Source organism: Nannospalax galili, unplaced genomic scaffold (assembly GCF_000622305.1).
Source record: "Nannospalax galili isolate Female #2095 unplaced genomic scaffold, S.galili_v1.0 scaffold697, whole genome shotgun sequence".
Lineage (NCBI taxonomy): Eukaryota > Metazoa > Chordata > Mammalia > Rodentia > Spalacidae > Nannospalax > Nannospalax galili.
The window spans coordinates 44,398-59,577 of NW_008339441.1; the positions used below are offsets into that span (position 1 = coordinate 44,398).

At 49.6% G+C, this 15,180-nt stretch overlaps 1 protein-coding gene across 3 annotated transcripts; it reads left to right on the forward strand.

Annotated features, from left to right (window-relative positions):
• The first annotated feature begins 811 nt into the window (after positions 1 to 811).
• Slc35c1 (solute carrier family 35 member C1) lies at positions 812 to 11,140 on the forward strand. Of its 3 annotated transcripts, none has more exons than XM_008834148.3 (3): positions 812 to 896; positions 1,983 to 2,512; positions 7,181 to 9,584. In XM_008834148.3, the coding sequence occupies exons 2-3, from the start codon at positions 2,014 to 2,016 to the stop codon at positions 7,738 to 7,740; spliced, it is 1,059 nt and encodes a 352-aa protein (XP_008832370.1). In that variant the 5' UTR covers positions 812 to 896; positions 1,983 to 2,013; the 3' UTR covers positions 7,741 to 9,584. The 3 variants fall into 3 exon arrangements, with proteins under 3 accessions (XP_008832370.1, XP_029419926.1, XP_008832369.1); XM_029564066.1 differs by lacking the exon at positions 812 to 896 and having other exon boundaries at positions 1,456 to 2,512; positions 7,181 to 7,393; positions 9,452 to 11,140; XM_008834147.3 differs by lacking the exon at positions 812 to 896 and having other exon boundaries at positions 1,456 to 2,512.
• Positions 11,141 to 15,180: the final 4,040 nt, after the last annotated feature.

The window sequence follows — 15,180 nt, forward strand, 5'->3', positions numbered from 1 at the left end:
AACTCCAGTTCCAGAGAATTCTCAGGGGCATTAGGCACACATGTGTACATATATGCAAGTAACACTCATACACATAAAATAAAAATAAATTTTAAAAAACATTAGATTTATAGCGAAATGTGTTGTAATTTTATCTTTTGACTAATAGTACTAATCTTTTTTTTTTCTTTTAATGTACTGAAGCTTGAACCTACATTGCCAGACAACCACTCTAACACTGAGCTACATCTACAACAGTGTGTGTCTGTCTGTCTGTCTGTCTGTGTGTGCGCGCGCGCGCTTCTCATTTGCTCTGGTTGGCCTTGAACTCACTCTGCTTGAACCCAGTCTGGGCTATACAATGAAGCCAACTGGGCCAGGGGGAACTTGCCTGCCCAACACTGAGGCTAGGAGGAAACCAGAGAGAAGTCACTCTGCCCAACTCTCCAGTGGGTAAATGATTCCGAACTGGTGGCCCACTCAGGCCTAGTACCTGGGAGGGGGAGGGGGAGGGGTACCCTCCTCTGGTACCGGCCGAATCCGGCGTGCCTCCCCTCCCCGCCACTCTTCTGGAAGCACCGGTCAGAGCCGGATGGGCCATGGATGTCCCCTAGACCAGAGACCCTCCTGAGACGGTAATCGAATCCAGGAGCCCCAGGCCAATTAGGGCGCAGCGCGCGAGGCGGGGATGGTTTTGGAAAGAGGAAGGGGCCTTCTCAAAGGGCTGGCGGGATAATCGCTGCACCGCGCTCGAAGCCTGGCGTGGTGCCCGCGCTGAGGCCCGGGGAGCAGAAGGTGGGCCCGGGGGCGCGGCTCGGGGCGCGGCGCTGCAGGTGCTTTGCGCGGTGCCAGTGTGCGGCAGAGGTGAGAGCCGGGTCGCTTGCACCAGCCAGGAGCACAGTTCCAGAGCATCGACGGTATGTTCTGGAAGGGGAAGGGACCACTGGAACGAGATGCTGCAGAGGCTCGGGTCTGGGCAGCTAGAAGGGACTTCAGACTGGAGGGGTTGATGTGGTCTCCGGCCTCGGCTGGGATTCCCGGCTCCGGAGAGGGTTTGGAGGCGGTGAAAATTGGAATGGGGGAGAGGAGAGGACCTAACAAGGTCTTCCAGAGTGGACTGGGTCAATGGAGGGCTGCGGGGCTGCTATGTAGGTCCCTGGAAGTCGAGAGGTGGTACTCCGTATTCTGGGAGAAAATGAAAATGCACCTAAGGGAGTCCAGTCGGAGGGGAGAGGCCTCGGGAGCACCCGGTGATGGAAATGGGCGAGGCTCCATCACCCAGAGAACCTTCCCCGGCTGCCGAGGGTTCCCTAAACGAAGAGGGCAGAACAGTGGGTACAGGTGCCAACGCGCAGACGCGAGCCGGGAAGGCAATCGCCGGCTCTTCTGGCTGTGACTTCAAGGGCGACACGCCGGGAGATCGGGCCCTTTAAGGAGGGACCGAGGGGCGTGTCAGGAAATGAGCGCGGCGCCTGCCCCGCCCTGGAGGCAGCCTGGAACGTCCGGCTACTCCTCCGGCTGCTCCAGAGCCGGCGCCGGGACTGGTAGCCCCCATAGGCCTCGCGCCTACCCGGCCCCCGCCAGTGTCCTGGGACCCCAGTCCTGAGCATCTATGATCTCCTGCACCCGGCTTTCCATCATCCGGCATCCCGCCCTCCGTTCGGTCCCCATGCACTTCCGTTTGCTTCTGCTCTCACCATCCCCTTTTTCCTCTTCCTCCACCCTGCCTTTCTGTCTCTCTTTCTTCCTATCTCCTTGCCATTCCTATTAGTCCCCAGCCCCCTGTCCCCAAGCAGGCCATAGCTGTCTTGGCCAGGCCTTTTTCCTTCTCTTGGTCTTGTCTCATGAGCCCCCAAAACAGAACTTCATCCAAAACGGAAGAGACCGTTGTTAGGTCTCCCCCATATGACAATTGAGGGCTGCACACCCACGGCTTAGGGCCCTGTACTCCAGGGCATGCATTCTGGCCGTGGGATGACCCAGTCTTCTGCCACCATGAACAGGGCACCTCTGAAGCGGTCCAGGATCCTGAGAATGGCACTGACCGGAACCTTGGGTGCCTCTGGGGAGGCAGAAATAGACAGCCGAGACAAGCCGTTTCTGCTGCGGGCGCTGCAGATAGCATTGGTGGTCTCTCTCTACTGGGTCACCTCCATCTCCATGGTGTTCCTCAACAAGTACCTGCTGGACAGCCCCTCCCTGCAGCTGGACACCCCCATCTTCGTCACCTTCTACCAGTGCCTAGTGACCTCTCTGCTGTGTAAGGGCCTCAGCACACTGGCCACCTGCTGCCCTGGCACGGTGGACTTCCCCACCCTGCACCTGGACCTCAGGGTGGCCCGCAGTGTGCTGCCGCTGTCGGTGGTCTTCATCGGCATGATAACCTTCAATAACCTCTGCCTCAAGTACGTGGGCGTGGCCTTCTACAACGTGGGCCGCTCGCTCACCACTGTGTTCAACTTGCTACTCTCCTACCTGCTGCTCAAGCAAACCACTTCCTTCTATGCCCTGCTCACCTGCGGGATCATCATCGGTGAGTGGACCCTGGGGAGCAGGGTGGATAGGGGGTGGAAATTCTAAAGATCAACCGTTCAGACATTTTTGCACTTTATCTGTCCCTGTCCCTGGTCTCTTGCCTCAGTCAGAGGAAGAGTCCAGGCCCCAGAGACAACAAATACTTCCTTGTAGTCCCCAGCAGGTTAGGAACCCAGCCAGTGTGAAAATAATAATGATAGCAAGGGCTACAACAAAACCAGCTGACACTGCTTGAATGCTTAAACTGTGCCAGGCACTCAGAGCTAAGCACTCCACCTATATTAATTCAACTAATCCTTATAACAAGGTGGAATTACAATCAACAGTTTACAGGGGAAAACCAGAGAGGCTAAGTGACTTGTCCAAGATCACTCAGCTAATCACTGACAGAGCTAGAATTTGAACATAAGCAGTCAGCCTCCATAGGTCACACTCATGAGCACTGTGCCATGTTGTTTCTGAAGAGCTCAAGGGTCCTAATTCTATCCAGGTCTCTTTCAAGAGGACAGTGCATCTTTTTAATAAATGCACTGTCACCCTTTGACCTTGATGGCTTGGGATAACACCTGAGACAGTGGCTGGCTGGACCTGTGTTTTAACTTTTTTATTACATTTCTATTATGTGTATATGTTCTTGTTCACACACATGCACACGGGCACCACAGTGCAGGTGTGGAGCGCAGAGAACAACTTGTGGGAGTTGGTTCTCTCCTACCATGTGGGTATTGGGGATCAAACTTGGGTCATCAGAATTGGTGGCAAGTGTCTTTACCCACCAAGCCCCAAGCCATCTCACTGGTCTGAGATCATACGCACATACCCACATATGTATGTATGTATGTTTTAAGAAGCCCCAACTGTCTTCCCAAACTTGACACCCAGAAAATAATTACTAGGACTGGAGAGCTAGTTCAGTGGTTAAGAGCTCTGGCTGCTTTTGTAGAGAACCCAGGTTCAATTCCCAGCACCCACATGGTGGCTAACAACTATCCTTAATTCCAGTTCCAGGGGAATTTGATGCTGTCTTCTGACCTTCATGGGCATTGCACAACATAGGTGCACTTACACACATTCAGGGAATACACTCATACACATAAAATAAAAATAACAAATTTTTTTTTTTTTTGGTCTTTTGAGACAGGGTCTCCCTGAAGCCCCAGCTGTCCTGGAACTCACTATGTAGACCAGGCTGGCCTTGAATTCACAGAGATCTGCCTGCCTCTGCCTCCCAAGTGCTGGGATTAAAGGTGTGCACCACCACGCCTGGCACAAAATAATTTTTTTTAAAAAAGAAAATAGTTACTAATAGGGACATTGTGCTGATCTTTGTCTGCCCAGTAGTCCTCTGTGTGGTGGCATCTCTGGGATCATTTCCATACAAATAAAGAAAGTGAGTCTCAGAGAGGTTATGCTTCTTGCCAGGAACCCACAACTAGGAAGTAGCTAGGCTGGAATTCGACCCCAGATTGGCCAAACTCCCAGGCCTGTGCTTTGAGCCACTCAGCCCCATTGCTGCCCATTGGAAATTAACACAGTAGAAAGCCACAGGCTACATGCATTTTAAAATTAAACTCAAAATTTTAAGCTTCCTGTTCCTTGGCTACTGGTATTCAGACCTGATTCTGTGACCATCTTTCCAGTTCTCAGCAGCCATGCGTAGCTAGGACTCTTGGCTTGGACTGCACAGGTCACAGAATATGTGTACCATTGAGAGTGTTGAATTGGGCAGCCTGCTGGGTCACAGAGTCTTGTTTCCATAGACCTTTATTTTTACCTGCTCAGGTTCTCATTACTACCGTAAAGTTTGTCTTGTTTGGCCTACATATTCTTCCCTAGAGTCTCAGGGGCCCAGGCTGGGTGCTCTGGATGTGAGGGACCAGGCCTCTCCATGCCATTTGTCCTAGAAAATGTTTCCCCTGGATGAGCAGCTGCCAGATCCACAGCTGTAGATCCAGGGCTGCTGGGTCTGAGCCTAAGAGGGGAGGGGAGAGAAAAGCCAAGTAGAAAGCTATAGGTGCTGTCAGGACCCTTCCCTGGGGAACTCCTAGCCCCTCCCCATACCCTAGGGGAACTGGTACCACTCACTTCCTCTCTGTCCTCCCAGGTGTCCTGGGACCCACTTCAGTCCACTGGCCCTGCCAGGTGTGGAGTGGGTACGCCTCCTGGTGGGAGGGATTTACATACAGAAAGGGAATCTGAGCCCAGGTCCCCAAAGTAACCCAAGTAGCTGATGGCCGGACAGCTGAGAACTGTGCGTTCACTAACCATGGTGGTCTGTCTGGGTGGCAGCAGGAGATGGGGCTCTTGTCTGGCCCTCTCCCTCCTGGAGCTGCAGGGCGGGGTGTCTCTGTCAACTACTCCAAGCCTCCCAGATGTTATTGTCTAGGGGTCTTGATTGGGTTCATTTTTCTCTACCAGTTACAGAATTCAAAGGTAGGAAGAATCTCAGACATAGAAGGCAATAAACTTTATTGAAAGAAAAGAGAAAAAGACTCTGCAAATGGAGAGGGGATTCAAAAACCAAAACCCAAAAGCCCCTGGGGGGCCTGGGTCTTTTAAGTGTTTTTAGTGGTATAGGGCAAGTCCCCCACCCCTTATTTTGGATTGGTAAACTTAAACAAAGAAGAGAGGGCCAATAGGTTCACCGCTTTGAGGATATGTCTGAGTTTGGCCTTGGACTTAATCTAAACTGATCTGGACCAGTCAGCTAGAACACAGGTCCTGATGGCAGGAGGAGTTCCCCAGTAGGGAACTGCCTTTGTCTCAGGAGAAGTCTACCATCTTTGTTAGTTCTCAGTGGCCCTTTCTCCTGTCTGCCTCTCAGGGAATTTGCCAAACTTGGAGTCCCTCGCAGGCACATAGCACTTTGCAAAGCCTCTCAGGTTGATAGCCCCTCTGGGGTCTGGAACCTTGATGATGGGGTCCTTTCTGGGCTCAGATGGTAGAAGCAGGAGGGCCTGGTGTTCTGCCTAATCAGGTGAAACCCACAGTGGGTCTGTGCCACCTCCTGGGAAGGATTCTGTCAGTGGCGAGAGACTGTGTCAGGTGCCTACAATGCTTCCGGGGCCTGGTCTTTTTGTTTTGAGATGATCTCTTGCTGTGTTGCCCAGGCTGGCCCTGCATCAACCTCTCAGGCAGCTGGGACTATAGAAGCCACCTCACCTGGCATATTTCCTTTAATAATTGCAAGCTTCTCCATAGGCAGTCTTCATTCATCCACCCATCTATTCAGCCAGCCAGCCAGCCATTCAACGTTATCAACTGGTTGGTAAGCATTTGCCAGGCCTGTGCCAGGTTTTAGGGTACAAGTTTGAGTAAAAGAAGGTGAGGTCCTCACTCCTAGAGCATATGGTGATGTTAATGGCAGTAATGATACTTAGCCTAGACTGGTAAGGGTTGTGATGGGAATTCAGAAGGGCTGTGAGGATTCTTAGGGAGAAGGGAGAGAGGGGGGCAATCCAAGCAGGACTTGCTGGAATTCTTGCCAGTGTGACACTGAGCACATGGTGCAGGCCAGGAGAGCACACACTTGAAGTGGAGTCTTTCCTGAAGGCAATGGACAGCCAGAGTGGATCTGTTCTGTAAGATCATTCGAGTTGCAAGGTTAGGGTGGATCAAGAACGTGGCCCAGATTTTTACAGATGAAGGAACCTGGAGCTCAGAGAGGTTAAGTAACTTTTCTTTTCCCAGGCCACTCAGCTTCAAAATCACAGAGCCAAATCTCTCTGATGCCAGAGCCAGTCCCCCTGTTTCATATTGATCCCTGTGGCAGAGATCAGCCCCTGTCTTCTGGGAATGTGGGATCTAGATAGAACAGAATGTCACCAGGAGAAAGCACCTCGAAGCCATGGGCAGGCCAGGAGCTTTAGGGGGAAGGACAGGCAGCAAGAGTCTGGAAAGAGGCTGGAGAACAGGATGTATAAGGAAAGGCTCCCAGGAGAGTCTGGCCTTGACCCTGAAGAATGAATAGAATCCTTAAAAAGAAGAAAGTGTTTCTGGTGTAAGCACTGAGCTCGCAGTGAGAAGCTGGGAGCTGAAAAGGTGGCTTGGGCCATCACAGAGCCAAGGAAGGGCTGGCCAGCTGAACCCAGGAAGCTCAGTGTGCCAGGCTGGGGAGCCACACATACTCTTTGAGCAGAAGGTGCCCCAAAAGTGAATAGAGTGACTGTCTAAGTGACATCAGGCCAGGAGCAGTTCCAACCTAAGGTTCGCACTGATGAAGAGGAAGCCGAGACTAGAGCACCTGTCCCTTGCTCAAGGTCACCTGAACCACAGTTTTATGACCCTCATTTCAATGATTACACTTGTTATTAAAGAGGTAATAGGGTAGCTGGTGGTGCACACCTTTAATTCTAGCATTTGGGAGGCAGAGGCAGGCGGATTTCTGTGAGTTTGAGGCCAGCTGGAGCTACAGGAGACCCTGTCTCAAAAAGACCAAAAAAAAAAAAAAGAGGTAATAGGGTCATACTCTGTCCTTTGCCTTTCCCCTCTGCTGGAATTCTGGCTGAGGAGTGGCTTTTTTTGGAACCACCCCTCTTGTTTTGTGCTGGGGTGAGACCTTGGATCTTGAGTATGTTGATGAGGAAGGCTAGATGGTGAGAATTTTGCCCCTCTCCCTCCCTGTCCTCATCCCTCTTGTCCTTGTCATCCTTCTGTCCCACTACAGGTGGGTTCTGGCTGGGTGTGGACCAAGAAGGAGCGGAGGGCACCCTGTCCCTGACAGGAACCATCTTCGGGGTGCTGGCCAGCCTCTGTGTCTCGCTCAACGCCATCTACACTAAGAAAGTGCTCCCCGCAGTGGATGGCAGCATATGGCGCCTGACCTTCTATAACAATGTCAATGCCTGCATGCTCTTCCTGCCTCTGATGCTGATGCTGGGTGAGCTCCAAGCCCTCCTCAACTTTGCCCAGCTGGACAGCGCCCACTTCTGGGTCATGATGACGCTTGGCGGCCTGTTTGGCTTTGCCATCGGCTATGTGACGGGACTGCAGATCAAATTCACCAGTCCCCTAACCCACAACGTGTCGGGCACAGCCAAGGCCTGTGCACAGACGGTGCTGGCTGTGCTGTATTATGAAGAGACCAAGAGCTTCCTGTGGTGGGCGAGCAACCTGATGGTGCTGGGTGGCTCCTCAGCCTACACGTGGGTCAGGGGTTGGGAGATGAAGAAGACACAGGAGGACCCCAGCCCCAAAGAGGATGAGAAGAGTGCTATGGGAGTGTAAGCTCCTTTAGGACCTGGGGTCGAGCTCAAGTGGGGCCAGCACAACACGAAGGCCGCCCCATGGAGCTGGCTCAGTATGGCCCTGAGTGGCTGGGTGTGGCCCTGAGCAATAGTGTTTACATACCTGGTCAGAATATGATGATCCAGGAGGGGCTGGGTGTTTCTTGGAAGGCTGCTAAACCTCCTGTCTGCCCCCTTATCCTGTTTCAGGAAAACCCTACTGGAAATGGCACCCCTTCCTGCCTCTTCCCAGGAGGCCTCTCTCTCTGCACAGTGGGACCAGCACAGCTTTAAGTGGCAGGATTGACTGAGTGATGTCTTGCCTTTCTACACAGGGGAGGTCACAGACAGCTAAAGGGAACTGTGCGAATCCTCATCTCTGGTGCCCTGGGCTGGCAGTGTAGGTGCTATTGAATCCAGAAGGACCCCAACCTGCCTTTGGAGTGAGGATATGGGCTGGTCTGACATGTGTTAAGATCAGGCCCCTGAAATGGTGTGAAGGCTCAACTGTACATGTGAGCTGCACCCAGGGGTGGTTGGTGAGAAAATGTTCACCTCCGTATTTCATATTTGCAGCTTTCGAATGGGACAGAGAACGACACATCTTTATAGGTTAAGTAGGATCATGAACACTTTCCCAGTCCCTGACCCTAGATCTACCTGCCTAGTTCCTCTTGGCCCTTAGGCACCACCCACCATCCTTCTGGTCTCCAGCACCTGGCATAGCTCCCTGGCTCAGGTAACAGCTTTTTGGACTTGGAGCCAGACCAGAGAGCTGCTGTTCTCCCTTGTCATCCTCCCTCAGTACCTCCATCAGCAGTAGGCTGATGGGCCTGCTCATAGGTTTCATTTCTCTGTACTCAGCCCCAGAGCCTGGGTTCTGGGTCTCATAAAGGAAGTAGACATTTCTCTCCTTCCTGAGGTTGGGGCTGAAAGAACCTGCTTGTCCCCAGTGTTAACCTGTCAGGTTCCTGTTACAAAATAGCCTAGACCCAGTGGCCAAAGTGGATTTCTGACTGTTCTAGAGGCGGCAAAGCCAAGATGAAAGCACCCGTAGATCCAGTTTTAGAGGTGGCCCCTTCTCCGCATCCTGTGGTAGAAACACAGACAAGCTCCCTCAGGCTCTTGTATAAGAGCATTGATCCCTTTTGGGAGGACCTCACTCCATGACCTGATCACCCTCAAAATCTCACCACCTTCAGCAAAAGGATTCCAACATGAACTTGTGGGACACAAATAGACCATGGCACCCCCACATCACAGAGTGACTTTCACTGCCCCCATCTCTCTGTTGGGCCTTTTGTACCACCATCTCTTGGGGTGATGACCTTTTGTCTCTATAGTGAAAAGCTGGGAAGACTGAGGCTTCAGCCTCCACTTCCTGCCTCCCACAAATCCAGGTGTGTCTAATGAAGTTTCTGAGCTTCGTGTGATTTTAACAAGTAAGAGTGAGACTGAGTGGGGTACACAGACCTGTGGGGCCCTCAGAGCCACGCCTGCAGATTGTAGGTTTGTTGAGAGTTGAGCCCAGCTGGGGTAGGCAGCCTTCCTGAACCTGAAATCTCTTAGGACAATGGCTGGTCCAAATAGCTACTCCAGGAAGTGGGTGGTCAGAATTCAAATGTCCATTAGTACCAACTGCCACTGGCTATGTGCTTGTTGGGGGCCAGACCTGGTACTGAGTGCTGACCATCTGTCACTTATCTTTACAGTCATCTCCACCCTGTGGGGTGAGAGCCATCGCTCACCCCCCATTTTACAGATGAGGACAGAGAGGCTCAGGAAGAAAAGTGGCATCAGAATCCAGAGTGAGAACTCAGCCTTCGGCAGTGCCCTGAACTACCCCCTCCCACAGTGCCTGGCATACAGTAGGTGCTCAGAAGGATGCCTGCCGCCCCAACCTAGAGCACCTAGCCTTTCATATAAGAAAGAGGATCAAAAAGGTTGTATTATCTCTCTCACCACCATGCCCAAATACTTGACAAAACAACTTGAGGGTTGACCTTCTAATTCATTCACCCTGACCAACAGAATACAGGAATAAATGCCTTGAGTGAGGGATTCTGGTAATAAATGGCTTGGGCCTTGTGCACATCTGAGGGAGTCATGTAAAAAGGCCCCATAGAGGAGAATCAAGATCCCGCCCCCACCACTAGCAACTCCTCCCTGAAATAGGCAGATGCAGCCACCATGCCACACCAGAACCACCCAACCTATAGCACCTAGAGAAACTGCAAATTGTCCTAGGCCTCTAAATTTCAGGGTGGCTTCATTTGCAGCAATATATTCCTGATACATTGGTATGAGTTATTTGAAGGAAATGAGTTCCTTAAAAAATGTAGCCGCACCAACAGAAGGCAGCAACCAGAATCCTGTGGCCAGCAGTAGCAGGCTCTTCCAACCAGGAATGCACTTCAGTCTTACATCCATGTGTCTCCACTTCCTGGGAGACAGGTATGACTGGGTCAGGTGTCCCCTAAGCAAGGACAGTATATCACCCAGACCATTGCAGAGGGCCCTCAGCAGCCAGGCAGCACCCCACCCAGAGATATTCCCTATGCTGAACTCTGTTGGATAAGAAAATAAGGCCCAAAAGCTTTTTTTCTTCCTTCACTTGATCTTTCTTTGATCCAAAAGAAAAAAAAAAAAAATGCTGTTTGTCGTTGAAATTGCCCAAGCCCATTATTTTGCAGTTGAGGAAAACAAAGCATAAAAAGGTTAAAAGGAGTTTCTGAAGTCACAGAGGAAATTATTGTCTGGTCCCAAAATAGAACAGGTATGCCATGATCCAGATCCAAAGTGCTTTCTGCTGACTCAAGGACCAAGGCTGATTGTAGGGTAGGGTAGGGTGTGTGTGTGTGTACACGCGCGCACACGTGCACGTGCAGAGGTCAATTTTAGGAGTCTGTTCTCTGTGTCTGTTTTATGAGACAGAGTCTCTCACTGGGACCTGGGGCTGAGCTAACTGGCCATTAAGTCCCAGAATCCTGTCTCCACCTTCTCGAGCACTGGGATTACAAGCACATACCACCGTGCCTGGCTTTTTACGGAAGTTCTGGGGGTCAAATCTCTGTCCTCTCGCTTATACAGGTGCTTTACTAAGCGAATTGTCTCCCCATCCTATTATTTTAATTAAGCCATCATTTGAACCTTACTAGCTATTAGACATTACTGAAAGAGTCTTTACAGGGCTGGCAAGAAGGCTCAGTATGTAAAAGAACTTGCTGCCAAGGCTGATAACCTGGGCTCAATCCCTAGGATCCACAAGATGGGAGAGAGCAAACTGCAAATTGTCCTCTGATCTCCACATGCATACTGTGGCAAATGAGTGTGCATGCACACACACACATATTTTTAAAAGAGTTTTAACAATGGGCTGAAGAGATGGCTCGGCAGTTGAGAACACTGATTGTTCTTGCAGAAGACCCGGATTTGAATCCCAGCACCTGAATGGCAGCTAACAACTATCTATAACTCCAGTTCCAGAGGATCCGACAGCCTCTTCTGCCCTCCACGGCATTGCATGACACAGGTGCACTTACCTACATGCAGGCAATACATGCATACACATAAAAATAATAAATATTTTTTAAAAGTCTTAACAAATATTTAATCCTCATAGTTGTTATCTCCCATTTCACAGACAAGAAAAGCAGGCACAGAGAGATTGAATGATTTGAGCTCACACCGTCAGCAAGGGGCAGAATTAGGAGTTAAACCCAGGCAATCAGACTCTCAATCATAAGCCACACTGTTCCTTTATATATAAACCTTAATTAGACATATACTTTGTTCTGTTATGTTGTTTCTTGAGTATAAAAATTATCTGGGGCTACAAAGATGGCTTAAGAGCACTTGCTGCTCTTCCAGTGGACCCAAGTTCAGTTCCCAGCACCCACATTAGGCAGCTCATAACTGCCCGTAACTCCAGCTCCAGGGAATCTAATGCCCTCTTCTGGCCTCTGAGGGTACCTGCACATACTTGGTATACACATACATAAACATGCACACATACACGTAAATAAAAATAAAATTTAAAAACATTCTTTGTGTATTATAATAATCTCAAAAGTAAGGGTGGGGTTACATAAAGGTGAAAGGAGTCTGTCTTAATATGAAAAGATTCAGAATCAATGCTGAGTGGGTTTAGCCAAATCACTTAACTTCTGATGGTTATAATCTTGAGTGTCGACTGGATTATGAGACACCTGGGAGATGAGTATCTCTGGGTGTGCTGTGAGTGTATTTTTAGAGAGTATTAACTAAGGGGAAGGCTTGTCCTGAATGCGTGTGGTACCATCCCTTAGACTGGGGACTTGAATGCTAGTGAGTGCAGGCAATCTCTACTCTGCTTCCTGGTACCGTGAGGTAAGCTGCTCTGGCCTCCCCACCTGATGGACTGACACATCTGAAACTCTGCTACAATAAGTCCGTCCTGGGCTGGTTCAGTAGGAAAGAGTGTTTGCTGCCAAAGCATGAGGATCTGAGTTCAGATTCCCAACACCCATGTAAACTGTCAGGCAATTTTCCTGTAATCCCAGTACTGTCAAGGGTGGAGACTGAAGGATCACTGAGGGCCTTGATGGTCAGGTCAGCCATTTTAGTCAAAACACCAAGCTCTATGTTCAGTGAGAGACCCTGTATCAAGGGAATAAAATGAAGAGCGATGGAGCAGGGCACCCTGGCCCTCCTCTGACATCTGTACTGAAATGACACACACTAAATAAAAATAAAATTTCCTTTAATTGTTTATGTCAGGTTTTTGTCATAGGAAGGAGAAAGCTAATGTAACCTCTTTGATCTTTCTTGTATGAAAGAAAAGAAAGTTGTTCTGGGTTAAGAGGCAGCAGATTGACTTAAGGAATCAAACTATGTGAACCTTAGTCCCAGGTGAGAAAACAAAGGCCCTAATGCCTTGCCCAGTGTGTTGATTACAAAACAATGCAGTATTTGGCCCTCCTGGCCCTTCCATGCTGCACATGGATGGAGCAGCTGCCTACTGTGGTTTGAATGCAGCCCCCTAAGTTCATGTGTTGGAACCTTAGTCCCCAACACAACAGTGCTGGTGTGTGGGATGTGCCCTCATTGATAGAGTTATATCATTGTGGTAGGAGTGAGTTTATTATTTTGGGAGTTGGTTTCTTTTATGGTATTTTTTGTGGGTGGGGGGTTTGGGTTTGTTTATTATTTATTTTGTGCACATGTTTGTGCGTGTGCTCATGTGTCCCACAGTATGCATGTGGAGGTCAGAGGACAACTCGAGGGAGTCAGTTCTCCTCTTCCACCATATGGGTCCCAGGGATCAAATTCAGGTCATCTGGGTTGGTGGCCAGTGCTTTTACCCACTGAGCCATCTCACTAGCCCAAGTTAAATTTTTAAAAATATTTTTTAATTTTTTTATAATGTCATACATGTGTGCAAGTTATTTTAATCATATCCACCACTCCTCTCCTCACCCCATCTAACTCCTCCCAGCCTCCCCTACCACCAAGTTCCTCTCCCAACTTTGTGTCTTCTTTTTTTTTTTTTCTGATAACCTGCTGTGTCCAATTAGTGCTGTTAGAACACGTATTGGTTTATTTAGGGCTTTTTTATTGTTTTTGAGACAGAGATTTGCTATGTAGCCCAGGCTGGCCTGGAACTCACAATTTTCCTGCCTCAGCCTCCTGTGTGCTGGGATTACAGGGATATGGAAGTGGATTTCTTTATCTTTATTAAAAGATGGGTTAATTTTTATTTTATGTGTATGAGTGTTTTGCCTGCATTTATATAAGTGTACCTCATGTATGCAGTGGCCAAGGAGGCCAGAAGGTGTCAGATCCCCTGGAACTGGAGTTACAGACAGTTGTTAGCTATCATGTGAATGCTAGGAACTGAACCTGGGTTCTCTGCAAGAGCAACCAGTCCTCTCAATAGCTGAGCCATCGCTCTAGCTCCAGCACTTTTCTTTTCTTTTCTTTTCTTTTCTTTTCTTTCTTTCTCTTTCTTTCTTTCTTTCTTTCTTTCTTTCTTTTCTTTTCTTTTCTTTCTTCTTTTTTTTTTCTGGCTTTTTGAGACAGGATCTCCTGTGGCCCCAGCTGGCCTAGAACTCACCAGGTAGACCATGCTGGCCTGAACTCACAGATTCGCCTGTCTCTGCCTCCCCAGTACTAGGATTGAAGCATGTGCCACCACACCCAGCAGGAAAGATTCATTCTGCCCCCTCTTGTCCTCTCTGTCCTCTCCTCTATCCCTCCATTTGTCTCTCTGTGTGTCTCTTTCTGTCTCTGTGTGTCTCTGTGTGTCTCTTTCCCTCCTTGTCTGTCTCCCTCCCCCCTTCCCTCCCTTCTCTCTCACCTCCCACTTTCTGCTATGGATGGTACAAGAAGAAGACCCTCACCAGATGCTGGCCTCTGGATGGACCTTGGACTTCCCAACCTTCAGATCTGTAAGAAATATGTCTTATCCCTTTAAATTTACCCATTGTCCAGTATTCTGTTATAGCAGCACAAAGCCAATAAACACACTGACCTCCCCAGATGCAGCCCTCAACCCATGCACCTGGACTTCCGTGAAGGAACTAATTTAAGACCTGAAACCAGATGAACGGGGAATAGGGACGAAGCACCTGCTTTGAGGGAGGTACCAGGAGCTTAGCTGTATGGGGATGAGGGAGGGACACAGGGCTCAGGGTGGGGCAGTGACAGGCTGCCACCGACACCCATGAGGAAGCGTTAGCGTCAGAGATGGTCATGAATTCCAGATTCTCCCAGCTAGCTTGAGGCCCTGAAGAACCAAGGTTACAGGATGATGAGTCAGAACCAGAACCAGAGCTACCCAGAGCCATCGTCCATGCCAGTACCCTTTCCACTGAGCATAGCAATAGCTGTCATCTTAGAAATGACTATCAGGACTGGAGAAATGGCTCAGAGGTTAACAACACTGGCTGTTCTTGCAGAAGACCTGGGTTCAGTTTCCAGCACCCACATGGCAGCTAACATCTGTCTGTAACTCCATTTCCAGGGGATCTGACACCCTCTTCTGGCTTCTTCAGGCATTGCATGCATGGGTACACTTACATGTGGGCAAAATACTTATACACGTAAAATAAAAATGAATAAATATTTTAAAATGACTATGATGCTGAGGAGATGACTCAGTCAGTAAAGTGCTTGCTGCATATATTCAGGAACCTGAGTTCCATCCCCAGGACCCATGTCAAAAAGGCATGTGTGGTGGCCCTTGCTTGTAATCCCAGCACTGCAAAGGCAGAGACCAGCGAGGCTAGCCTAATCCCTGGAGCTCAATGGCCAACCAGCCTAGCCTGGAGTCCCAGACCCCCACAAGAAGGGGGGTCTCCTTTGTCTCAAAGGAACTGTTGGATGGCTCCTGAAGAAAAATACCTGAGATTGACCACTGGCCTCCATGCATACACGTCTGCCCACAAGAGCATATATACCC

Coding starts and splice junctions, on each gene's coding strand:
- Slc35c1 (XM_008834147.3), top strand. CDS start 1,936: ATGCATTCTGGCCGTGGGATGACCCAGTCTTCTGCCACCATGAACAGG. Junction 2,513..7,180: donor CACCTGCGGGATCATCATCG/GTGAGTGGACCC, acceptor GTCCCACTACAG/GTGGGTTCTGGCTGGGTGTG.